At 42.8% G+C, this 26,952-nt stretch overlaps 1 protein-coding gene across 3 annotated transcripts in view; it reads left to right on the top strand.

Moving 5' to 3' along the window:
• The window catches only part of NRDE2 (NRDE-2, necessary for RNA interference, domain containing), a 53,960-nt gene that overhangs the window by 13,910 nt on the left and 13,098 nt on the right, over positions 1-26,952 (top strand). For 2 of the 3 annotated variants that reach the window (XM_010373841.2, XM_030930082.1), the window contains exons 3-9: positions 1,013-1,246; positions 5,243-5,392; positions 13,416-13,863; positions 14,677-15,082; positions 16,737-16,870; positions 20,780-20,900; positions 26,283-26,458. In XM_010373841.2, the coding sequence (XP_010372143.2) occupies positions 1,013-1,246; positions 5,243-5,392; positions 13,416-13,863; positions 14,677-15,082; positions 16,737-16,870; positions 20,780-20,900; positions 26,283-26,458 (1,669 nt within the window). The other variant, XM_010373842.2, reaches the window with a different exon arrangement.

Genomic DNA, 26,952 nt, shown 5'->3' with positions numbered 1-26,952 from the left:
GTACGTGACACAGTTAGTGCCTGTAATTAGGCCAAGAGGGAAATGGCATCATTGTGATTCTCAAGTAACTTTACTAGCCTCATTAGTAACCTTTAGAATATCATCATTCAGATTTTTTTTTAGTTGCATTTTCAACCCTTTTGTAAAAATAGAGGGAGCTTGTATAATATAAGACTAAAAATGGCATGAAAACATCAGGGAAAGCAAGATGGCACACATCTCTCCTCAACTGTGAAAGAATTTTGTTTTAGATCATTGAACTGAGAAATAAGTTCTCTCACAAATATATACTAGATGATTTCATGAATAGGGTTAATAGGCTTTGAAACCCCATACTCTAAATGTGTAAGAAGCCTCTGGAAATTGAGACTAGTTGATGCGTGAGAGGAAGCTGGTAGATATTTCAGTAATGAGGAAGAAGAGCTCATTGTCATCTCCGAAAACATGGACAACAATTAAATGTTTTGTTTTGTTTTTTTCTATTAACGACATGCTGACATAATATGTGGCACTGAAAATGAACCTTTTATAATGATTTTTTTTTTTGAAATCTGTTTTTATTTTTTTTTTAAATAAAGATGAGGTCTTGCTACGTTGCCCAGGCTTGTCTCAAACTCCCAAGCACCTTCAGCAGTTCTCTTGCCTTGGCATCCCAAAGTGCTAGGATTATAGGAGTGAGTCTCCACACCCAGCCAACCTTTAATAATGTCTTAAAAAATACTATATTTGATAAGTGGTAGATTACTTTCATTTAAAGATGTATAAGTATGGAAGTATAGGTTTAGAAACTATTAAAATTAGAATTTCTTCACCTGTTTTTATTTTAGGTCCAATTCCTGAGTCTTGCTGGTGAGGTGTAATCCAGGAAGTTACTGTATAATATATGGGCAAATAGTAAATCTGTGTGAACATGTATAGAGTTCCCTCGTAACTATTCGTTGACTTATTTACATAGTATTATTTTTCCTATATCTTTTTAGAAAGTAATTCTAATGTTGATTTTCCCAAACAGGAGTCTTCTGAAATCAGAGCCTTCAGATGAAAGTGACACTAACCAAAAGCTCAAACAAATAAGCAGAAAAAAGAAGAAAGAGAAAAAGAAGAAAAGGAAGCATCAGCATCATAAGAAAACAAAGAGGAAGCATGGGCAGTCGAGTAGCAGCAGGTCTGAGACAGACACCGATTCTGAAAAGGACAAACCTTCCAGAGGCATCGTAGGCAGTAAAAGGGAATCTGAGAAACCAAAGTAGGTTGCTGTTCTCAAGCACCTATGATATTTTAAGTCCTGAGTTTTTCTCCCTTCATTGTTGTCACAAATTAGATCCTCGAATAACCATTTAGTCACTCAATCAGAAGAGAGCTCTACCATTATATCAGCTTAAAACAGAGAAGGAAAACAATTAAGGACATGATTTTATTTGAGAAATGTTATTTAGACATAGTGATGATTGTGTGAGTCTGGTTCAGACAACAAGTCCTTGGGATTTTCAGAAGATGGCAGATGTGCCGCGGCGGGTCTGTGAGTCAGTGCACCTCAGAGATGAGGGATCCCCCTCTGAGAGCCGTGGGTCTCCACGCTCACGGTAAGGGAAGCATCTTTCTCTGCCTTCATCTATCTTTCATTCAGTCACTGCTGTCAACTCCTGTGTGTATACGTGATCACACACCCTTTTAAGATTAACATAGCACTTAAATAATTGTTACATTTGTCCTTTTCCTTTTCTCTTTCATATTTGTTTAAGACCACTATGTCGAAGGTGGTGGAAAACAGCTCATGACTATAGTATTTCCATTACTTGGGGGCTTTATTTCTCCCATATGTTACTCTGATTTCTTTTTTTTTTTTTTTTGGTTGGCGGGGGGACAGGGTTTCACTTCTGTTTCCCAGGCTGGAGTGCAGTGACGCGATCTTGGCTCACTGCAACCTCTACCTCCCGGGTTCAAGTGATTCTCTTGCCTCAGCCTCCCGAGTAGCTGGGATTACAGGCATCCGCCACCATGCCTGGCTAATTTTTTGCATTTTTAGTAGAGACAGGATTTCACCATGTTGGTCAGGCTGGTCTTGAACTCCTCACCTGAGGTGATCCACCCACCTCGGCCTCCCAAAGTGCTGGGATTACAGGCATGAGCCACTGAGGCCTACTCTGCTTTCTACCTTGAGCATGTTGTTCAATTCATTCTACAGGATGGACACAGCATAGGTGCTCAATACACCTTTTTCTCTGTGCCTAGTTGAATGTCTTCCTAAGTAGAGGGGTATTTGCCTGTAGTTAGGACAGGTGGTGTATGGTGAAATTACCGAATTATTGCTCATTTAACTTTCTCCTTTTTTTGCTCATATGGTCTAGAAGAGAGAAAACCTAGGTACCTGTCTAGAACATCTCTAAAAAAGAAATAGTGCTGTTGAGATTTTTGCAACTCTTCAGGATTTTTTTTTTCCTTTTTTTAGACAGAGTCTCATTCTGTCACCCAGGCTGGAGTGCAGTGGTGTGATCTTGCCTCACCGCAACCTCTGCCTCCCGGGTTCAAGCGATTCTCGTGCATCACCCTCCCAAGTAGCTGGGACTATGGGCATGCACCACCCCACCCAGCTAATTTTTGTATTTTTCGTAGAGATGGGGTTTTGCCGTGTTGGCCAGGCTGGTCTCGAATTCCTGGCCTCAAGCAGTCCAGCTGCCTCAGCTTCCGAAAGTGCTGGGATTACAGGCATGAGCCACTGCGCCCGGCCTTCAGGAGTTAGTTACTTCCATTGTGTGCTTAGAAGTCCCATTGATGTCAGCGAGGGCTCTGTGTTGGAGCAAGTCTGGAAACTGGCCCTTAATGTTTCCATTCCAAGAGGCAGTCACTGCAGGCTTATGGGATCCCTCTGATAACAGATTAGTGTTGGAGAGCTCTACCTGTAACCCAAGCTTGTTTTGTTTTTTTTTTTTTTTTGAGACAGAGTCTTGCTCTGTCGGCCAGGCTGGAGTGCAGTGGCATGATCTCGACTGACTGCAATCTCCACCTCCCAGGCTCAAGCAGGTCTCCTGCCTCAGCCTCCCAAGTAGCTAGGATTACAGGCATGTGCCACCATGCCTGGCTAGTTTTTGTATTTTTAGTGGAGATGGAGTTTCTCCATGTTGACCAGGCTGGTCCCGAACTCCTGACCTCAGGTAATCCGCCTGCCTCTGCCTCCCAAAGTGCTGGGATTACAGCCATGAGCCACCGCGCCCAGCCCCCAAGCTTGCTCTTTAGTGGAAAAAATAAAGCAGTTGAGCAAAAAGGTTCTGAATTTGACTGAATTTTTGAGGGTAGGAATCAGGCCTGTCTTGCTTACCACTATATTCCCACAGCACTTGGTGCACGGGACCCAATAGAGAGTAAGCACTGAATTCGTTTTTGTTACATGAATGAATGAATATATTGTTGGTGTCCTTACTTTTTACTATGTCTTTAAAGCAAGCTACTTTAATTGTTATGTCTTCCCAAAACTCACCTTTTAGCTACTTGTCCTTTTTTATAGCTGGGGACAATGAGTTTTAAAGGATTTCCCGAAACCATACAGGAACTGTCTTTAGAACTTGAAGGATAGTTAATTTCAGCCTATGCTTAATCATGTCAGGGAATCTTTATAGCCTCTTGATAGTTTTATGATCCAGATAGCATGTTTAAGTTTATTGATATTTTATAGACTATCCTTATTAAGATTGTTCTTGTCCTTCTGTTTTACTGTCTTGTCATTAACTTATGTATTCTCTTCCTCAGAAGGTGACCTGAAAGAATTATTTATTTCCACATAGACAAGGACTACAATATTAGTGAGTTGTGAGAGTCTTTCTGTGATGTCAGGAAAGTGGGTTCATGAGGGTAGCAGATCCTATGAGACTCTGTTTCAGGGTGATGACAAATGATTCCCCAGAGGCCACAGCTACTAACTGACATTGAGTTTCTGGGATGAGCTTTCCCTCACCTTTAGGTGGAGGCAGCCCTTCCTTGCACACAGCCCGGACTACCACATCCTGCTTCCTTAGCTCAGTACCACCAAGGGGAGAGGAAAGGACCTGTTGACTCCTCAGGGGTGGTCTGCAGCTGGCCTCTCCTTTTTTTCTCCCAGTTGGCTTTCCATTTCTTTCTTGAGTGCATCAATCAGTTTGCAGTAGGCTCTCCACCTTTTCATTGCGTCTTACGGCTTTTGTAGACAGAGAGCCCTCTGCAGTTGTTCTGAAGGGAAATGTATTGAAATCTCCATACATTAACCTGAGGCTCATCATTCAACAACTATTTATTGAGTAGCTAGTGTTCCTGAAATGCCATTCCCTTGTATTCCCTGCCAAGAATAACTAAGAAGCCTCCAGCATCTTTATTTGTACCTGGGCAGAGCTGAAAAGCAGAGATGGAGCAACAGTTAATGGCTGTTTTGACTACTTTGGCACCTTCTTGTGTCAGCAGCATTATGAACTGATGTTCTTTAGAGGAAGAAGATGTTAGATGCCAGAAAAACCTTCCCTCCCTCTCACTTAACGCCCCGGGAGTGGTTCCTTTTGTATCTGAGCTGAAAGTCTGCCAGCCTACACATTGGTTCAGAGAGATAGATTAGGGTCTTGTCTTCAGGGGAGCCTCGTGATTCTGCCCTTTATGTACAAGGTCCAGACGTATAAGCAAAACGGCAAACAGAGTCCAGACCGTAAAAATGAGGCTGAGACCAAGCCTAAGTAATGTTGGAGGCTGAACAGTTCGGAGCAATGGCTTTTTTGAGAGGTTTTGAGTTGGAATAAACTATCTAGGCACTTTCAGGTGAGTTAGGTGAAGTTAGGGCAGTGCACTTGAATGTCGGTGCTTGTCACCTTGGGAGGTGTGGGAGTTCCCTCTGCCTAGACCTCTAAGGTGCCTCAGAGCAGGAATACTTTTTAAGAAAAGACTTTGTTTATAAATATATTTGAAATTCAAGGTTACAGTAATCTAAATGAAACATTTTAAGAGAACTCCTGTATACCTGTATTCTTCAGGTTAATTTTTGAGATAGGAAGACTTCTTTTGTTGGTAGAGTGTCATTTAGTGGTGACAGGTTTTGCTTTATTTTTTAAAATTCTTTGCCCAGAGTGAGAGTCCTCTTCCATCTCTGTGGCACATGTACATTTTATGTACTTGGGCGTGTTTGATGCTATGTGGAGTTTGAAGTGTTTAACTCTCATATTGCTAAAAATGCCAACTGTGTCTCTGGAAGATTTTTAAAGTGCTTCTCCCTTCTTCCTTTGTCTCACAGTCAAGGAAATAATGCTTCAGCTGATACTGGACATCGCTTTGTTTGGCTTGAGGACATTCAGGCTGTGACGGGAGAAACCTTCAGAACAGATAAGAAACCAGATCCTGCGAACTGGGAGTACAAGTCTCTCTACCGAGGGGATATAGCAAGGTAGCCACCTTGTTTTGCCCCAATTTTCGCTGTAGGAAAGTAACTTTTTTCTCCTTGGAACTCTCTTGGCACTGTCTGTCTGCCTGTTTCTTTCATCTGTTCTGTTGTGTTTTATTTATTGCATTGTTCAGGCACATGTCTTATCTCATATTCTAAAATGAAAGCTTAATGCTTGAATTCAAGTCAGATTAATCTTATTTATCCTCGGTGCTTGCCATAGTGCCTGGCACAGTAGGCGTTCTATAAGTATTTGTTGAATAAGTGAATCCAAAAGTACCTTGTAATAATAAATTGTGACAGAATGTCTGGTAACCATTTGGTCTAACCTATATGCCATTTTTTAAAGTGGCAAAGCTTTTATTTATCCACCCCCAACTTCTGTCATTTAAAAAATGACATTTAGTGGTAAGGACTTTCTCAAAATGTTTCTAGCATACACCATCAGATAATCATAAAAATCATTAAAAAAATCATAAAAAATAGGTGATACTTGCTTTAGTAATAGAGTTTGAACTTTTCCCCTCTAATCTGGCAATCAAAAATATTTGAGTACTTACTAAACCCTTTAGACCAAACTTGTCCAACCCAAATTTGTAAACTTTCTTAAAACATTATGACCTTTTTTTTTGTGATTTTTTTTTTTTTTAAACTCATCAGCTATTATTAGTGTTAGTATATTTTATGTGTGGCCCAAGACAATTCTTCATCCAATGGGGCCCAGGTAAACCAAAAGATTGGATATGGTATTAGTCCATTTTCGTACTGTTGTGAAGAAATACCCGAGACTGGGTAAATTATAAAGAAAAAGAGTTTTAATGGACTCACAGTTCTACATGGCTGGGGAGACTTCACAATCATGGCAGAAGGTGAAAAAGGAGCAAAGGCACGTCTTACATGGTAGCTGCTCTTTATAAAACCAGGGGAATTGCCCTTTATAAAACCATCAGCTCTCGTGACACTCACTATCACGAGAATGGCACGGGAAAGACCTGCCCCATGATTCAATTACCTCCCACCAGGCCCCTCCCACGATGTGGGGATTATGGGAGTTACAGTTCTAGATGAGATTTGGGTGGGGACACAGTCAAACCGTATCTCATACCCCTGCTTTAGACATTTAGTACTTCATAAGAAACCGTGAGGAACATAAAGAACAGTAACACACAATCTGTTCCCAAACAGTTTACAGATAGTGAGAATTGAAGACAGAGAATCATCAGTTTTAGAATACAAAGACAAGAGGAGATCTTGAAGATTATTATTCTTTATAGACCAATGACTTTGTGAAATAAATTTCCATTTCCATTATTTTGCTGTGTCTCCAAATTTTAATCCTGTTGTCACTTATCCTGACATTATACCTCACCATGTAAGCAATTCCAACTAAAATTTCCTTCCTGATGAGTTGTTTTATTCAGTACATATTTAATCTACCTACTGTCAGTGGAAACTTTATGGTTGAGCATAACCGACTATTATATTTTCAATGTATTCATGTATTTTTGAGTTATCTTAATGCTCCTTGAGGTATTACTTGGTTTTCTGTGCCACCAAAGGCACACCCAGATGTGGTAGATTCCCAAGAAAAGATGGGCAGTTGGGCCAGGCATGGTAGCTCATGCCTGTTATCCCAGCACTTTGGGAGGCTGAGGTGGGTGGATCACTTGAGGTCAGGAGTTCGAGACCAGCCTGGCCAACATGGTGAAACCCCATCTTTACTAAAAATACAAAAATTAGCTGGGCATGTTGTTGCATGCTTGTAATCCCAGCTACTGGGAGGGCTGAGGCAGGACAATCGCTTGAACCTGGGAGATGGAGGTTGCAGTGAGCCGAAATTGTGCTACTGCACTCCAGCCTGGGTGACAGAGTGAGACTCCATCTCAAAAAAAAAAAAAAAAAAAAGATGGGCAGTCAACAAACAAGATTGGACATGAGGTAGTGGCCATGGTGCTGTGTGTGTTGTTTCACTTAAGTCAGCCTGTCTGATCCTCACAGCTGCTTGTGAGGAGGAAGAGGAGAACCCTCTTCATTTTACAAATGAGGAAAAGAAATTGCGGAGAGGTTAAGTAACTGCACAAGATCATGCAGCCAGGCAGCCACAGGGTTGGGATTTGAACCCTCATGTCTCTGACTTCACATTTCAAATGTTCTTTCACTGCCCATGCAGAAAGATGAGACAGGGTGTGTTGGTAGGATGTTTTCTAGATTTGGAAACAGAGGACTCTGGTTCTCATTCTGACTTTGCCATCTACTAGCAATATAGTTCCAGGCAAGTCATCCGACCTGTCTGAGCCTCTGTTCCTTCCTTTGTAAATTGGAAATTGCAACTTCTGCCATGGCTTGTGCTCAAATATCAGAATATTTGATATGGAATTGGAAATTGGTATGCAAACATAAAGGGTTAGTATTTATTAATAGATGAAAAGAGGAGAACGTATTAACAAAGAGTGGCTCTTGAGCTTCTGCTAATGAATGGCACAGACTTAGGAAGTAATTGGAAACAGCCTTATTAATCTAAACCTCAAGGATACCACTGCTAAAGGGCTTAGGGCATTGTGATTTCCTAGCCATTTGGTAAAGTTTACACAAGACACATCTTGCCTGGATTAGTAGCTGGATTAGTAACTGTTGGTGTCCAGCTCTGAGAAGATATTGATACCATGGCCATCTGAGCTGGTCAGAAGACAGTGGGAATACTGTCACTGAGCAATGGGCTTAATGCCTCAAGTGCATAGAAGTCAATACTATGGCACCAGCTTTTGAGAGACGCAGCAGTTTTATTGCAAGGTCAATAGGAGGCATTACTTGAATCTGTCTCCCCCAAATGGGGTCTGTGTTTTAGAGGAAGAGAGTAACTGTGAGGGAGATAGGAAACTGCATCGAGGCGTGATTTGATTGGGTTATAGAGACAGACAGTGTAGGGTTCTTGTCTCTTTTTTTTTTTTTCTATTGAGACGGAGTCTCGCTCTGTCTTGCAGGCTGGAGTGCAGTGACGCGATCTTGACTCACTGCAACCTCCGCCTCCTCTCTGCCTCAGTCTCCTAAGTAACTGGGACTACAGGTGTGTGCTACCATGCCCGACTAATTTTTTTTTTTTTTTCCCGTATGCCACTAAAATTTGCCTGAGTTTATTCAACCTGCATTCATTTTGATTGCCTGGAGCTTTGGGTTTAATTCTTCCATCCCACTTTGTATCTTGCATTTGCTTCACTCTCTCTAGCTTTTATTCTTTCTTTCTCTTTTCCATTGGGCCAGTGCACCTGACCCAACTCACATGCGTGGACTCTGGGAAGGTAAATGCCTGGCTAATTTTTTGTATTTGTGTATTTTTAGTAGAGATGGGCTTTCACCATGTTAGCCAGGATGGTCTCAATCTCCTGACCTCGTGATCTACCCATCTCGGCCTCACTAAGTGCTGAGATTACAGGCATGAGCCACTGTGCCTGGCCTGTGGGTTCTTGGCTCTTAAGTTCATGTGGCAGCAACTCCCCTCACTTCTTAATTTGGTCCGTGCTCCTTGGTTCAGGTACCTTGGTTCCCTATGTGGTTAATTAACATTTTTGTTCCCTGGCTTTGGGGTCACCAATTGGGCACACTTGATTCACCTGCATGAGCTTGTGACTGGCGAGCTGTGGGTCCACTGCAACTGAAAAACAACTCATCGTTCTGTTATTGACAAAGTTGAAGTAGTTTGAACTGGTTCTGCAGTTAACAATTTTGTGTCGGGTACTGAATTTTCACACTTTAGGGGGAACACTGACACACTGAGAGCATTGAAATGAAGGTGAACACTTAAAATTTGACTAGCACTGTCATGTGAGGACTAGGTGGGCATTTGGCCTAGGCAGGGATATGATCATTGTTTTTTTCTTTTTTTCTTTTTTCCCCCCATCCCACCCCCGATCATTGTCTTTTAAGCTTGGTTGGACTGTCCTTTGGAGGCTGGATTGACAATGTTTTGTGTGGCTTGTCAAGTTAGAACCAGTACTAATGAGTGGAAGTTCCAGGAGGTCAGATTTGACTCCATATAGAGTAGCACATTGTCTACGCCTGTGAGCATCCCCCTGTGACTCTGTACAGGAGGATTGTGGTGAGCAGGGGTTAGGTTCTAAAGTTAGTGTATAACTTGAAAATTAGAGTCAAACTATATTTGGAAAATTCCTTAAGACTAATATACTGTCTGATAGTGAAGTTCAGCTCAGGCAGTTTTTTCTCCATTTTTGGAATAGATTGTTATTTCTTTGGCTATATACCAGATAAAATAGTTGGCTTATGTTTAGGAGCCAACTTTGATAAAATAATAGTTTAACCTTATCTAACCCTTACTGTATGGCAGGCATTCTTCTAAGGACTTTACATATATAAAGATTTTTGGCCAAGTGCAGTGACCCATACTTGTAGTGCCAGCACTTTGGAAGGTCAAGACAGGAGGATTGCTTCAGGCCGGGGGTTCAAGACAAGGCTCAACAACATAGTAAGGCTGTGTCTCTACAAAAAATTTAAAAATTAGCTGAGTGTGGTGGCGTATGCCTGTAGTCCAGCTATTCAGGAGGCTGAAGCGGGAGGACTGCTGAAGGAGTTTGAGGCTGCAGTGAGCTATATTGCGTCACTGCACTCCAGCCTGGGCAACAGAGGGAAACCCTACAAATTTTTTTGTAGACCGGTGCAGTGGCTCACTCCTGTAATCCCTGTATTTTTAGTAGAGATGAGGTTTCACCATGTTAGCTGGGATGGTCTCAATCTCCTGACCTCATGATCCGCCTATCTTGACCTCCCAAAGTGCTGAGGTGGGCGGATCGCTTGAGGTCAGGAGTTCAAGACAGCCCGGCTAAATTTTATATTTTTAGTAGAGATGGGGTTTTACCATGTTGGCCTTAATTGATCCACCCACCTCAGCTTCCCAAAGTTCTGGGATTACAGGTGTGAGCTACCATGCCTGGCTGTTAGTTGATTATTTGATAAGGATTTTATAGGAAAAGTGCCTTCATTTGGGGAAACTTTGTGTTAAATTGCAGCCTAGGTCCTGTATAATTATTAAGATCTTATGCTAAGTGATAAATTGGATACAACCTAAATGTCTAACAATTGGGAAATGGTTAAATAAATTATGGCACATTCATACAATGGAACAGTTTGAAGTCAATAAAAATTATATTTTCTAAGATTAATGGTATAGGGAGATGCTTAAAGTAGGAAGGAAGGCCTGAAACTATGTGATATCAACTATTTTTAAAAAGGATGTATGTGCACACATATAAATACATACTGAAACACATAGTGTCTGAAAGTAGATAGTAATATAGGCCAGTAACAGTTTTCCCCTTCCCTTATCATTTCCATCTAATTTGTTATAAAAATACAGCTGTTAGTTTAAAGTCAGGAAACAGTAAACATTTTTCAAGAGATTATACGAATATCTAAAATATTGTATATTTTTTGTGAGACTAATGAGGAATCAATACTATTAAAAGAGGACTAAGGAGAACAAAACTAGCTTTTTAACTTTCTTCCTTAGGGAATAGTAGCCTTGTTTAGAACTACATTAGTGCAATTTTTTTTTTTTTTTTTTTTTTGTTTGAGACCGAGTCTCACTCTGTTGCCCAGGCTGGAGTGCAATGGCTTGATCCCGGCTCACTGCAACCTCCACCTCCTGGGTTCAAGCGATTCGCCTGCCTCAGCCTCCCAAGTAGCTGGGATTATAGTCGTGTGCCACCACGCCCAGCTAATTTTGTATGTTTAGTAGAGATGGGGTTTCATCATGTTAGCCAGACTGATCTCGAACTCCAACTTCTGGTGATCCGCCCACCTCGGCCTCCCAAAGTACCGGGATTACAGACGTGAGCCACCACGCCCGGCCTACATTAGTGCTATTTTATCTCATCACACCTTTGTTAAGGTTCTTTTTGACTCATAAATGGAATGACAAGAGATTATCATGAGATAGTCTAGAAAGTATTGGGAGGGAGGCCAGATAAAAGGTTTGAGAGAGAACGTTTGTGTCTGTGAGAAAATAGTCCCCTGCCATGAAATTTGCTGTGTTTGGTCAGTGAGGAGGGCAAAGGCGCTTAGAGAGGGGACCTGTTGATGGTGGAGAAGCCACAGAGGTGAGGGAGAGACCCCGGCCCTGAACCAAGGTGAAGTGGAGCGGAGTTTCCTGGGAGCTGATAGAAGATAAAGGCAGTTCTCCCCTGCCTTTTTCTCCCCACAGCATTTCCAATTTTATTAGGAAAAAATTTTAATATACAGCAAAAGTTGAAAGATTTTTACAGTGAATGTTCATATAACTGCCCCCCACATCTACCATTAACTTTGTATTGTACTTGCTTTGCCATATCTGTCCATCCATCAGCCCATCCTATTTCTTTGATGCATTTCAAAGTAAACTGCAGATCAATAAACAACCCCCTATATACTTGAGCATGGGTATTATTAACTAGAGGTCAAGAGTCAATATTTATTTAGTTTTATTACTTTAATAAAAAATGTACATGCAATGTAATGCACAAAGCTTCATTCTCTTGAGTTTCGGGAAATGTATACACGCCTGTATAACCCGAACGTTTATTAAAATGTGAAATATTACTATGACCCCCAAAAGTTTCCTCGTGCTCTTTTCTGGTCAGTTTGCACCCCATTCTCCCAGAGGCAATCACTGTTCTCATTTGTTTCCACCATCAATTCATTGTACCTGTTCTAGAATGTCATGTAGGTGGAATTATGCAGTGTGTACTCTTTTGTATCTGGCTGCTTTCACTCAGCGTAATGTTTTTGAGATCATCCGTCCATAAGGCACTTACCAGTAGCTCCTTTTTACTGCTGGTAGTATTCCATTGTATGGCTGTACCTTCGTTTCCTTATCCATCTTCTATTGATGGACACGTGGACTCTTTCAGTGTTTGGCTGTTAGGAATAAAGCTGTCGAGAACATTTGTGCTCACGTCTTTGTGTAGACATATGCTTTCCTTTTTCTTGGGTAAATATGTAGGAATAGAATTGCTGGGTCATAGGTTAGGTCTGTGTTGAGTTTTTTAAGAAACAGCCAGATCTTTTCCCAAAGTGATTATACCAGGTTACATTCCTGCTGACAGCGGATGAGAGTCCTGGTTCCTCCACAGGTTACTCACCAACATTTGGTGTTGTCAGCCTTTTACATATTAATTTAAAACTGTTCTAGTTGGTGTGTGGGGTACCTCATTGTGGTTTTAATTTGCATGTCCTTGTTGACTAATGATGTTGAGTATTTTTTTTTTATATGCTTATTGGTTATTCATGTCTTCTTTTGTGGAATTTCAGTTCAGATCTTTTGCCCATTTTTAAAATTGAATTGTTTGCTAACATACATACAGAAAAATGTACAATTTTCCTTAGCTTTTGCCTGTGGAAATATTCAGTAGTCATGTGTTTGTTAACTCTGGGGACGCCTACACGTTCCATAAAAGCGTTTTAGAACCCAACCTCTTTTCCTCTAGAGTAGAAAATAACTAAATGTAATTTCATTTGACATACTTTGTTTCAGGATTAAAAAAGGAATCTTAGGCCTATATGTTACCTTCGTAAGTAGGGACACAGGAAAATATTGAGAAAACAGGACTGGTCTAGGAGACAGATGATCCAGGTTCCCAGGCCTCAGTGTCCTTATTTAGGAACAGTTAAGAGAGGGGATGATAATTTTTGCCTTGCCTGTCACATATGGCTGTGATGATCAAATGACATAATGTGTGTGACAGTTCTTTACAAGGTTCCAGGAAAATAGAAATTACTAAGATCTAGAAGACAGGCATGATCTGAAATTCATGAGATGTTAGCAAAGAGTTGAAGTGTTATAGGAGGAAGTCAAGCCAGGCAGAAAAAAAGTTAATTGCTAGTCCTTGTGTATCTCCAGATAGAAACAATCTGAAGGTAAGGTGAATTTGGATATATGCAGTGAACCTGCATAACAAGAGTTTAGGTCTAATGCGCCTTCAGTCATTCAGAGGTAGTACACATATTCCCTCAGTGACTTTTTTTCTTTTTCTAATATCAGATACAAGAGGAAAGGAGACTCCTGCCTTGGCATTAACCCTAAGAAGCAGTGCATATCTTGGGAAGGGACTTCCACAGAGAAGAAGCATTCACGCAAGCAGGTTGAACGCTATTTTACGAAGAAGAGTGTGGGATTAATGAACATTGATGGAGCTGCCATCAGCAGTAAAACTGAACCTCCCTCATCTGAGCCCATCTCCTTTATACCAGTGAAGGACTTGGAAGATGCAGCTCCTGTTACAACCTGGTTGAATCCTCTGGGGATTTATGATCAGTCAACCACACAGTGGCTACAAGGACAGGGTCCTCCAGAGCAGGAATCAAAGCAGCCAGACACACAGCCAGACAGCGAGAGTGCGGCTCTCAAGGCCAAGGTGGAGGAGTTTAACAGGAGGGTGCGGGAGAATCCTCGGGATACGCAGCTGTGGATGGCATTCGTTGCTTTTCAGGTATGTGTTGCCATCCCAATTCTCTTACCTTAGAAGGACATTCCTGATTTTGGGCAAACTGATGGACTCTGCAGCAATTTTTGAGCTAATGAGGAAATTTGACACTGTGCATACAAAGATTATTAGAGCCTTTGCCCTGAGCTCGCTCAGAGTCCAGTGAGGAGAATGGACATGTGAAGAATACATGCAACTCTGGGGTAGTAAATGCTGTAATGTGTAACTTGGGAGTGGAGTGAGGGGATGATTTGCATTGAGGGAGGAGAAAGAGCTACCAAGAAGGAGAAGGTAAAGTTCAACGCAATCTTGAAAGAAGAAGGGATGTTCACCAGATAGGGAAGGGCATTCCTGAAGTACAAACAGAAGAGGCAGAGCTCACAGAGTTGTGAAAGAGAGAGGGCTGCTCAGTGTATTACCCAGTTAGAGCTATGCATTCCCTTTCGAAAACTTGTGGGTTTGTCTGAGTCTCTCATTTTGAACCACTCATACAATTACCATATTTTGTGCCACATTTGGCCCTTTTATTGGTAAGATCTGCTCTCAGAAAAGACTTTCAAGGCATTATATGCCAGTCATTGATACAGAAATCAAAGCTTAAAATGGCAGAGAGTGGACAGTTAAGTGAGAAACACAAGATAAGACATACCAGGTGACACAAGCACCTCAGGATCCAAGTGTTCTTTAAAAGAAATTGTGGCGAACCGGTGGTTTAAGAAAGTCCCTAGGGGGTGGTAAGAAAATCACTACGCTTTGTTGAAACTCTTGAGGATCTCCCAGGTCCATTTGCATTTGTCAATTGGTGTTTTTGTTGTTGAGGACGAGGTCATGAAAAGGCCTGGCCTGTATGCCATCGAGGAAGGAGAGCAGGAAAAGCGAAAGAGGTCCCTGAAGCTCATTCTGGAGAAGAAGCTGGCCATTCTGGAGCGGGCCATTGAGAGCAACCAGAGCAGTGTGGATCTGAAACTGGCCAAGCTGAAGCTCTGCACAGAGTTCTGGGAGCCCTCCACTCTGGTCAAAGAGTGGCAGAAACTGATATTTTTGCATCCCAATAATACAGCCCTTTGGCAGAAATACCTTTTATTTTGCCAGAGCCAGTTTAGTACCTTTTCAATATCAAAAATTCACAGTCTTTATGGAAAATGCTTGAGCACTTTGTCTGCTGTTAAGGACGGCAGCATCTTATCTCACCCTGCGTTGCCTGGCACGGAAGAGGCCATGTTTGGTAAGGAGATAACCAGATCCAGTTACGTGGGAGGAGTTAGACTTTCTTTTGGCTTTACTTGAAAATGAAGATCTATTTTTGATTTATTCTAGAAAAAGTCTGAATTGTTTGATAGAACTGATTTTTTAAAAAAAGTATTACAACTCTTTTTGATAACAAATTTGCCCCCAGAGGCCGGGCGCGGTGGCTCAAGCCTGTAATCCCAGCACTTTGGGAGGCCGAGATGGGCGGATCATGAGGTCAGGAGATCGAGACCATCCGGGCTAACACGGTGAAACCCCGTCTCTACTAAAAAATACAAAAAAAAAAACTAGCCGGGCGTGGTGGCGGGCACCTGTAGTCCCAGCTACTCGGGAGGCTGAGGCAGGAGAATGGCGTGGACCCGGGAGGCGGAGCCTGCAGTGAGCCGAGATCCGGCCACCGCACTCCAGCCTGGGCGGCAGAGCGAGACTCCGTCTCAAAAAAAAAAAAAAAAAGACAAATTTGCCCCCAGCTCCCAGGGCAGGTGGGGGCAATAGAGCCAGGAGAGTTAAGATATCACTGGACAAGGTTCTGCTGATTAGCCAAGTAAACAGGCAAATCTCTTAACTGCTTTGGCAGTCGATGGCCTTATCTGTTGAGATGCGTGTACCTGTCTCACCCAATTACAGGGTCCCAGGCAGTAATGTCTGTGAGATGCCCTGACTGGGAACCACTGCATAAAATAGAAGTTTTGGGCATTATTATGCTGTTAACATTTTTGGTCTGTCCTGAAGGAGCCTGGAATATAAATTTTGACAGTATTGAGATGTTGGAGGCTGCATGTTTTGCTGAGCCAGAGCGTATCACTCCTGACCTTGAATCGTGAAGGCTTTGCCCTTCACTGGCTCTGGTGTGTCCTTGGGCAGGTCCTCTTTGAGCCCCAGTTTCTCCATCAGCAACAATACTATAAACCTGCTTTACAGGACTGTGGTGCACAGTAAGCGAGATAATCTGTGGCAAGTCTAGCTCAGTGTCCGGCATTTATTTGATCACAACCCCTGTTACTGAGTATTGATTACTATTGGCATCTAAAGATAGAAATACATTGCTCTCAAAATAATAAGCATTTATCACACTGACACAGAGTCTTGAATTTGTTACTGTTTGTGATCTACTCAAATAGTTTAGTGTTATTTAGTAGCTGGAATTGTACCACAAGTAAGATGAACTGGAATATTCAGACATGGAACTTTAATTTTTTTATAGCCGACTCCGAACATAGGACGAAAGTTGCTGGCGAATAATGCCATCTAGTGATCAATTGAATACAGCTCTTTGCTTCCTGATAAAAATCTGCTACGCCATCCTTTTTCTACAATTTTTCTTGTAATAATGAGCTCTGATTATTTGATAGCATTCAGACCAACCTCTCGATTTATTTCTGTGTACTATATATAGTTTTTAGTGTTAATATTTGTGTTCTGTGGTTTCATACAAAATTTAGAACAAACATACTTGGTTTATAATACTGTGTGAGATGCTTCAAATCAGGATATGTATCATAGCTTTGTAAATTAACGGTGATTGCAGGTAAAAGATGTTCTCAGTGTGTTAATTGCCTGTTTTGAGAAGTACATTCTTTCCCTTTAGTGGTATCAGCCTGGCTTCTTCCCCTTTGCCCTCCTGTTTGCAGCACTCTTTCTTCAGCAGTGCCACTTTCTGCGGCAGGCCGGCCACTCTGAGAAGGCCGTCTCATTGTTCCAGGCCATGGTGGACTTCACCTTCTTCAAACCTGACGGCGTGAAAGATCTGCCTACCAAAGGACAGGTACCCAGCTCTGCTCGCCTCATCTCTTTCTTTCTGGCTCTTCGGAGGGAGGGAGAGGGGGAAGGTGTGGATAATGAGAGGTGGTGTGGATAATGAGAGGTGGTGTGGATAATGAGAGGTGGTGTGGTAGTTTTTAAAATATCATATCCTCCTTTATATCAGTCTGCTGAGGAGGACTTCTTAGAAATAGTCCAGTGATCTGAGGGAAGTTTTGTAATGAAAGTGGTGAGATATGGATAGGTAAAGACACTTCCCCTCCTTCACAACATAAAGGCTGTCTGAGGACCCACCCTCTCATCCTGCCTGCCTTCTTTTTTTCCTTTTCTTTTCCCTCCCTCCTTCCTCTCCCTCCTCTTCTCTCTCCTCCCCTCCCTTCAGTCCTCCCCTCCCCCTCCCCTCCCCCTCCCGTTCCCCTCCTCTCCCCCTCCCCTTCCCCTCCCCTCCCCCTCCCCTCCCCCTCCTCCCCTCCCCCTCCTCCCCCCTCCTCTCCTCCCCCTCCTCTCCTCCCCCTCCTCTCCTCCCCCCTCCTCTCCTCCCCTCCCTCCCTCTCCCCTTCCCGTCCTCTCCCCCTCCTCCCCTTTCCCTTCTCCCCTCTCGTCTCCTCCCCTTCCCCTTCTCCCCCCTCCTCCCCTTCCCCTTCTCCCCTCTCCTCTCCTCCCCCTCCCCTTCCCCTCCTCTCCCCCTCCTCCCATCCTCCCTTCTCCCCTCCTCTCCTCCCCTCCCCCCTCCTCCCCTCTGCTCTCCCCTCCCCTCCCCCCTCCTCCCCTTCCCTCCGTTCCTCCCCTCCTCCCCTCCCCCCTTTCCCCTCTCCACTCCATCGCCTTTCCACCTTTGTTTCAATACTGGTTAACTCCCCCAGTCAGGGAATCAGTTGTCATGCCATTTTAAACTTTGTATTACTGTCTTCCATCCTTATGCATTCTAGTTTGGGTCTTGTGTCACTTCCCCAATGAACCTTCTAATCACCCACAATCTTCGCTAGTGTTGCAAATGAAATTATACAAAGGCACCTTGTCAACAGTGAATCTTATTGGGGAAGGGTTAATCCTTTAGATGACAAGCGAACATTGCCCGTGTTTGAGATAAATGAAGATAAGTGAAGAAATAAAGAATTTTTATAGAGCTACGCATATAAGAAAACATATCTTTTCCCTTTTTGCACTAAAGAAAACTCAGTTTTCTACTCTGTAAAGCTGTCTAGTGGAAGATAAATAGAATACATGAGTTTATGGTGAACATTCAAAAGTGCTTCTTGAGAGACCAAGGTCTCCATCATGTGGGAGTTTCATGAATTGCCAGTAAAGACCGTTTTTATCATGATGCTACCTCTAGAAAAAATGGGATTAAAGAATTACACCAGTTAAATGGCTCTAATCGATCATTAGTAAGCTATGTAACAGAGCGATTTTAAGACATGCTGTGAGATTTTAAGAATAGCCTGTACTACAGAATTCTCAGCTGACTCTAAGGAGGCTTGTAGGTCAGGATCAGAATTTCTCTCACCCCCTCCCCTGCCCCTTTCCTAAGACGCACTGTGATAAGAACAGAGTGAGGGGTGGAGGGTTCTGCCTACGAATGTGACCCATCAAAGATCCACGTGCTTGAGGTTTTAAACACAAACAGCACTTGTAATTCCGAAGTATTTACATGACAACTTTGGAATAAAGTTTCTTACTTAATATTCCATATTGCTTTTATGACTGAGAGACATTGTTACCATAAACACAGTAGCGTGATTTAACACAGGCAGGTCTGATACCATGGGCCTGTGTTTCTGTGGAATAAACAAATAGATTATACTCATTTATCACACTATTTTTTAAAAAAATCCTTTCTTGAGTTAACTTTCTTTCTTCACTTTTACAAGAACCAGACCTCTAAAGAGGGAGCGTCATCTTCCTGGTTCCCCTTCCTGAGGATGACTGACGTGTCAGGACATTTGCCCTGCCCTGACATGACTCTCCTGGACGCCATACTCTTCCAGGCGTGCATGGCACTGCCCAGGGCTCAGGCTGGATAATCCTGTGGCTCCTGGCCCATGCTGTGTCCACTGGAAGCCTGCTTGTCCTCTTCAAAAGGTTTCTTAGGAAAGCTTTCGTTGAGTAGGTTATTGGCTCACTTTTATAGTCCTGTTTCGAGTCAGTAACATGATCACGTTTCTGTTCATTGCTGTGTTCACATTCTGTTCCATGGGGAAAGATTTATTGCCAGGGAGCTGCTTACCACACACTGCAGACCTAATGCCCCAATGAATGAGGGAGGCGCTAAAGGGGCCAGGCTTTAAAATGCAGACCGTTAGGCGGGGTGCAGTGGCTTATGCCTGTAATCCCAGCACTTTGGGAGGCTGAGGTGAGCAGATCACCTGAGGTCGGGAGTTGGAGACTAGCCTGACCAACATGGAGAAACCCTGTCTCTACTAAAAAAATACAAAATTAGCTGGGCATGGTGACTCATGCCTGCAATCTCAGCTACTCGGGAGGCTGAGGTAGGAGAATTGCTTGAGCCCGGGAGGCAGAGGTTGCAGTGAGCCAAGATCACACCACTGCACTCCAGCCTGGGCAACAAGAGTGAAACTTGTCTCAAAAAAAAAAAAAAGGCCGGGCGCGGTGGCTCAAGCCTGTAATCCCAGCACTTTGGGAGGCCGAGACGGGCGGATCACGAGGTCAGGAGATCGAGACCCTCCTGGCTAACACGGTGAAACCCCGTCTCTACTAAAAAAAAATACAGAAAACTAGCCGGGCGAGGTGGTGGGCGCCTGTAGTCCCAGCTACTCGGGAGGCTGAGGCAGGAGAATGGCGTAAACCCGGGGGGCGGAGCTTGCAGTGAGCTGAGATCCGGCCACTGCACTCCAGCCTGGGTGGCAGAGCGAGACTCCGTCTCAAAAAAAAAAAAAAAAAAAAAAAAAAAAAAAAAAAAAAAAAAAATGCAGACGTTTTTACTCCCTGGTTGCCTACCTTGTTCAGATCTGTGCCAACAAGCCTTTACTGAGTCCCTGCTAGGCAGTGAGTATTGTGCCAGGTGTTAGGAATATATAGTTACTTAAGATGTGGTTGTGCTCAAGAGCTCATGATCTTTCTTGTTGGAGCCTTCCTCTCAAAATACCTTGAAAGTGGCATGACTTTAGGAATTAGCTTGGGGGTCCAGTGGCACTAGGTGAACTGGCAGTGCCGCTGTCCCTAGTTAGACTGGCCTGGCAGGATGAGAACTAGGAAACCACTCCCTTCCTACCCAGCTGGAGACCCTTCTTGCTGAACCTCAGCTAGTCTTTTTGTAACCTAATCTTGGGAGTGACCTTCCGTCACTTTTGCCATATTGTGTGTGTTAGAATCACTAGGTCCAGCTCACATGCGAGTGTGAAAACCATGAGGCAGGGGTAGGGTCATGGGGGCTATCTTGGAAGCTGCCTGCCACACTAGATAGTTCTTTTTTCTTTTTTTTTTTTTTTTTTTTTTTTGAGACGGAGTCTCGCTCTGTCGCCCGGGCTGGAGTGCAGTGGCCGGATCTCAGCTCACTGCAAGCTCCGCCTCCTGGATTTACGCCATTCTCCTGCCTCAGCCTCCCGAGTAGCTGGGACTACAGGCGCCCGCCACCTCACCCGGCTAGTTTTTTGTATTTTTTAGTAGAGACGGGGTTTCACCATGTTAGCCAGGATGGTCTCGATCTTCTGACCTCGTGATCCGCCCGTCTCGGCCTCCCAAAGCGCTGGGATTACAGGCTTGAGCCACCGCGCCCGGCCGATAGTTCTTTTTTCTATGTTGGGGTGTGTAGCATGTATCTACTTCAAAGACTGATGGCAAACATGATTTCAAAGATCATAAGCTTCTCTTATGTCCACCAGCACGGATCTCGCCCACTGACTCAGCAGTTTTGTACAAGTGAGGTCTAACATCCATTCTAAAATCTGAACAGGTGGAATTCTTTGAGCCCTTTTGGGATAGTGGAGAGCCCCGGGCTGGGGAGAAAGGAGCCCGAGGCTGGAAGGCATGGATGCACCAGCAGGAACGAGGTGGCTGGGTGGTCATCAACCCAGGTAAGTCACCTCTCAGTGAAGACGTGTACATTTTTTTCTGCTGGAATTTGTTTTTATATCCTCTTGATTATTTGTTTATCTGCTTAAGCTATCAGTAGCTTCAGAACATTGCACAAACATCAAAATGTCAAAAACGTGAAGTAGATGTCATGGGTTCCCCTTAGAAGTTTTAAAGCAGTCGACTTACTCCTTCAGTACATAATGCTTTGAGGATTTGAAAGTTTCTGTAATTTTTCTTTTTCCTTTTATAGGTTGCAACTGAAGAAGGAATCTTGTTAATAACTGCCCCAATCCCCATTCTTTTTTTTTTTTTTTTGAGACAGAGTCTCGCTCTGTCACCCAGGCTGGAGTGCAGTGGCACAATCTTGGCTCACTGCAGCCTTTGCCTCCTGGGTTCAAGCAGTTCTCATGCGTCAGACTCCTGAGTAGCCAGGATTACAGGCTCCTGCCACCACGCCTGGCTAATTTTTGTATTTTTGGTAGAGATAGGATCTCCATGTTGGCCAAGGCTGGTCTCTCTGGTCTCAAACACCTGACCTCCAGTGATCTGCCCACCTCGGCCTCCCAAAGTGCTGAGATTACAGATGTGAGCCACCACACCCAACCCCATTCTTTTTTAGTGTGTATTTCAGACAGTCTTTTTGTTATCCTGTCAATGTACAGACCAACAGATACTTTGAAAAATACCTTTTTAGGACTACTGTAAAGTAATTATTACCTAGCATTTACATAACTGTCATTCTAAATGACCCCAAAATACTTTCCAGATTTATACTGTAACACAGAGCTGCCCAGTATAAATATAATGTGAGCCTCTTGTGTAATTTCAGATTTTCTAGTGACCACATTAAAAGAGTAAAAAGGAACAGATGATGTTAATTTTGATAGTGTATTTTACTTAACCTAGTATATCAAAACATTTCAGCATGTAATCAACATTTTAAAATTATTAACCAGAGATTCAGATGCCAATCACATGCTTTAAAAGGAAAAAAAATTATTAACTAGGTATTTTGCATTCTCTTTTTAGTGCTCTTTGAAATCTGGTGTGCATTTTACACTTTTAGCAAATCTCAGTGCAGACTAGCTACTTTTTTTTTTTTTTTTGAGACAGAGTCTTGGTCTGTCACCCAGGCTGGGGTGTAGTGGGTCGATCTTGGTTCACTGCAACCTCTGCCTCCCGGGTTCAAGGAATTCTTGTGCCTCAGCCTCCCAAGTAGCTGGGATTACAGGCATGCACCATCATGCCCACCTAATTTTGTATTTTTAGTAGAGACAGGGTTTCACTGTGTTGGTCCAGGCTGGTCTTGAACCCCTGACCTCAAGTAATCCACCCATCTCTGCCTCCCAAAGTGCTGAGATTACCGATGTAAGTCACCACACCCAGCCCAGACTAGCTACTTTTCAAGTGCTTGATAACCACATATTAATGGCGATGTATTGGACAGCACAACTCTTAGACATTCAGAAACTGCTTCATTCCCTGAAAGGCAGTTCCAGCATAGAGAGAGATCTGCCAGGCAGACGGTTTCATCGAAAGTTCCATAGGGAAAGAATGATGGACAAGGACTCAGGAGACTGGCTCCCTGCCTAGGCTCAGTGAGCCTCTTTCCACAGGTGTGGCCTTTCTTTATTTATTCATTTGCACCATGAAAACTTTGGATTAGGCATTGTCTTGCATGACAGTTCAGAGCTCTGGGCCAGGGAGCATCTCTATTGCCACCAAGAAGTGAGAGGGGCCCTTCAGGTGTTTTCAGATAACTCTCCTCTGGGCAGTGCTGCCAGGCAGTGATCATGCCTCACTTGGGGCTGTCAGAGTCTCAGCTGTTTAGATTTCCCTGGAGTGTTCTTTTCCAAAAAGAACAGTCATCAGGCTGACCAGTGGTTTTATGTATGAAGAAAAACAGCCTGCATGAAACGGAAGTAGGTATTGCACTCAGCCACTGAGTCTGCAAGACTGCATAAGCAAGGGCCAAAAAATGGAAGTCTGATTAGTAACTCTCCTCTCTGAGTGACTGACTTAGCATAGGTCTGTGTTTTTAGGCTTAGTTTTTTGTTTTTTTGGTTTTGTTTGGTTTTTGTTAGAGAGCGAGCCCATTACAGTGCATAGTATCTGTTACACAGTTTGCTGTGTTCTGCATTTCTGTGACAATAAAGTTTTCATAGCAGTGTCCACAGACTAATTTTACTTCGGTGATAAGTTTCCAGATGTCTAATGGTCACTTAAAATCAGGTGTAAAGTTAGTTTTCTCCAAAAGGGAATGCAAATTAATACCAAAACCTTGACTTTTAGCATCAGGTTAGAGACTTGTGTTGGTATTTACATTCTCTGCAAGCTTCTCACACATTTCCATTGTGGGGAAACTTCTGCTGAATTTATGAATTTCTTTCTAATGAATTTAATGGAAGTCCTCTAAAAAACTAGGAGGGTCAAAAGAAAGGCTGAAAATTTTCTTGATTCCAGCAAACCTAATTGATAACAGTTTTTGTTTTTATTTTATTTTTAACTTCTCTTATTCATCCTGAAAGGTTAGCGTTTAAAGGGTAGTTGATTACATCAGGCAGTTGAGCATTTTTCATAGCGTGTTTCTTCTCTCTTGCTGTCACTCTCTGTTACTATGTAATTGTTACACATGAATGTCTGTCCGAAGCCATGTAATCTTTTGAGTCCTTAATGTAGTAAATTCAGGTATCTAAGTCTGATGTATGACTCACAAAGGTAATATCTCTTATAATTTTTCAGAGTGATTAAAGGATACTTTAAACATAGATCTTTAGAAGAAGGTGATAAATAAATTTAGTTTTCTTCTCTGAGAAACTCAGAAGAGCATTTAGGCAGAATATTGGTGGAATAATAGAATGCTAATATATACATTATGCTAATATATACTATATATAATGCTAATAGATACTATATATATTATACTATATATACACATTATGCATTTACATTTTTAAGAATATTTTATTTTGAAATAGTATAGAGTCACAAGAAGTAGAAAAAATGTACCAAGAGGTTTTGTGCACCCTTCACCCAGTTCCTTCCAGTGGTAGTACCACAGTACAATGTCAGAACCAGGGAATGACATTGGTACAATCTGCAGAGTTTATTCACATTTCACCATTTTACATGCACTCATTTTTGTGTGTGTTTCTATAGTACTAGGCAGTTTCTATCACATGTGTAGCTTTGTGTAATCACTACCACAGTCAAGATACAGAACTGTTTGATCACCACAAGGCTCCCTCGCGCTATCCTTTCTTAGCCACATCTGCCCCTTCCCCTCCCTAACTCCTGGGAACCACTAATCTGTTCTCTCTCTGTTTTCTGTTATCTCATGAAGGTTATATAAATGGAATCATAAGGTATATAACTTATTAACAAAATTGTTTTAGTTGTAAAATATATATGATAAAATTGATCATTTTTAAGTATACAGTTGAGTGACATTAAGTACATTCACACTGCTGTGCAGCCATCACCTCTGTCGACCTCCACAACTTTTTCATCCTCCCCAATTCTGTACCCATTAAAGACAAATTCCTCATTTCTCGCTCCCCTCAGGCCCCAGCAGTCATCATTCTACTTTCTGTCTCTATGAATGTGACTACTTTAGGAACCTGGTAGATGTGGAATCATATAGTAGTTGACCTTCTGTGACTGGCTGATTCCATTTAGCACAGTGTTGTCAGGGTTCATCCATGTCACACCAGGATTTCCTTCCTTTTTAAAGCCGAACACTTCTCCACTGTGTGTATATACCACATTTTGTTTAGCCATTCATTTGTCAGTGAACACTTTGATTGCTTCCACCTCTGGGCCGTTGTGAATAATGCTGCTGTGAACATGGGTGTACAATATCTGTTTGAGTCTCTGCTTTCAGTTCTCCTGAGTAGATACTCAGCAGTGGAATTGCCTCATACGATAATCCTGTGTCTAGTATGCCATGCTGTTTTCCATGCAGCAGACGGCAGCTGCACCATTTTACATTTCCACCAGCAGGGCACCAGGGTTCCGATTTGTCCGCATCCCTGGGAACAGTTGTTTTTTTGTGTAACTTTTTGAGATTGGCTTTTTTAACTTAGCATAATTTCCCTGAGATACATACAAATTGTTGCATATATCAATAGTTTGTTCATGTTTATTGCTGAGTAGTATTCCGTTGTGTAAATAGACCACAGCTTAACTGTTCAACCTACTGAAGGATGTTTGGATTGTTTCCAGGTGTGGGCGATTATGCATAACGCTGTTTCTGAGCATTAGCATATAGGTTTTTGTGTAAACATAGGTTTTCATTTATCTGGGATCAGTGCCCAAGAGTGCAGTTATGCTAAGTGTGTGTTTAGTTTTGTAAGAAACAGCCAAAATGATTTCCTGTGTGGCCGTACCATTTATATACCTTCTTTATTTTTTAACCTTGAACTTTACAGATGACACTGGCTTTCCGCCTCTTCCATTCTGCATGTTCAGAGTTAGGAAACAAAGTGAAATAAATTATTGAAGATCCTGATTTGGCTTTTTTAAAGGCAAGCTCTAGTGAGCATAGGTCATAATTAATTATAAGGTCCCTGGCTAAAAATTCTGATGGCTTAAGAAAATCTAACCTAGTACCATCATTAAATGACATTTAGCATTCTAAAACTATGTTGTCCAATATAGTAACCTCTAGCCACATGTGACTATTTAAAAATAAATAAAATTAAGAATTCAGGCCAGATGTGGTGACTCACACCTGTAATCCCAACACTTTGGGAGGCCAAGGCAGGTGGATCACCTGAGGTCAGGAGTTTGAAACCAGCCTGACCAACATGGTGAAACCCCATCTCTACTAAATACAAAAAATTAGCCAGGCGTGGTGGCACATACCTGTAATCTCAGCTACTCAGGAGGCTGAGGCAGGAGAATTGCTTGAACCTGGGAGGCGGAGGTTGCAGTGATCCGAGATTGCACCACTGCACTCCAGCCTGGGCGACGAGAGCGAGACTCTGTCTAAAAAAAAAGGAATTCAGTTCCTTTACTAGCTACGTCTCACGTGCCCAGTGAGTCACATGTAGCTACCCTGTTAATGCAGATACGTATGGCATTTTCATCATCACAGAGCATTCTGGTAAACAGTACTGTTCTAGAGTCTGTGTCATTTCCATTTTAATCACTATACAATTAAAAATAATTTGATTTTATCACCTTGTCGTCTTTGTTTCCTGAGGACTTGACTGATTACAAGGGAGGTCCTAAATGCCACTGAGTATCCTGGGAGGCTGGCATGGCTCTTACACATCTTGGCATTGCGGGTGTCCAACAGTCCCTGACATAGCAGGCTGATTGAGTGGCGATGGTGGTTTTATTTGCTGATGAGGTGAAGAAGTCTCATTCTTATCTAGATGAGGATGACGATGAACCAGAAGAGGATGACCAGGAAATAAAAGATAAGTCTCTGCCCAAGTGGCAGATCTGGCTTGCTGCTGAGCGTTCCCGAGACCAGAGGCACTGGCAGCCCTGGCGCCCTGATAAGACCAAGAAGCAAACTGAGGAAGACTGTGAGGATCCCGAGAGACAGGCATGTATCCTCCGCCCCAGGCAGGAAGCTGACCAGGGGGCCTCTGCCTGCTTTTCATTCCCATGCGCTTTGGTTATCTGAAAGGAGGCCGCTGGAGCTCTCCTAGCAGTTGGCTAGCTTAGGAGATGCTAACTTCTTCCTGTTCTCATCTGTGAAACTTCCTTTCTGCTGGATATCAGTGTAGAATTTCCTTGCTGCTGGTGATGGGGAAGCATATAGGCTCTTGACCAGAGAGCTCCTGTCCCCTAGTAGGCGGATGGGCCCTTGTGGTCACCCCTCTGGAGATTGTCTTCCAGGTCATTCAGTGAATTTTTCATGTGGAACCCTGTGGGATACATACAGATTATTCAAAAACTCATAATCACCGCCCTAGATTCTTTCCTTGTGTCCACTTTCCCCATCCCACTCTTGGGTCCGTGAAGCTGTAGCAGATATAGACTGAACTCTAGAAGACAAGAGGGACTGGCTGTAGGGTCCTTGTTGGACAGTTGGCA

The sequence above is a fragment of the Rhinopithecus roxellana genome, chromosome 5, assembly GCF_007565055.1.
Source record: "Rhinopithecus roxellana isolate Shanxi Qingling chromosome 5, ASM756505v1, whole genome shotgun sequence".
Classification (NCBI taxonomy): domain Eukaryota; kingdom Metazoa; phylum Chordata; class Mammalia; order Primates; family Cercopithecidae; genus Rhinopithecus; species Rhinopithecus roxellana.
Note: the sequence above shows the minus strand (reverse complement) of the source record. Positions and strands in the feature narration are given on the sequence as shown.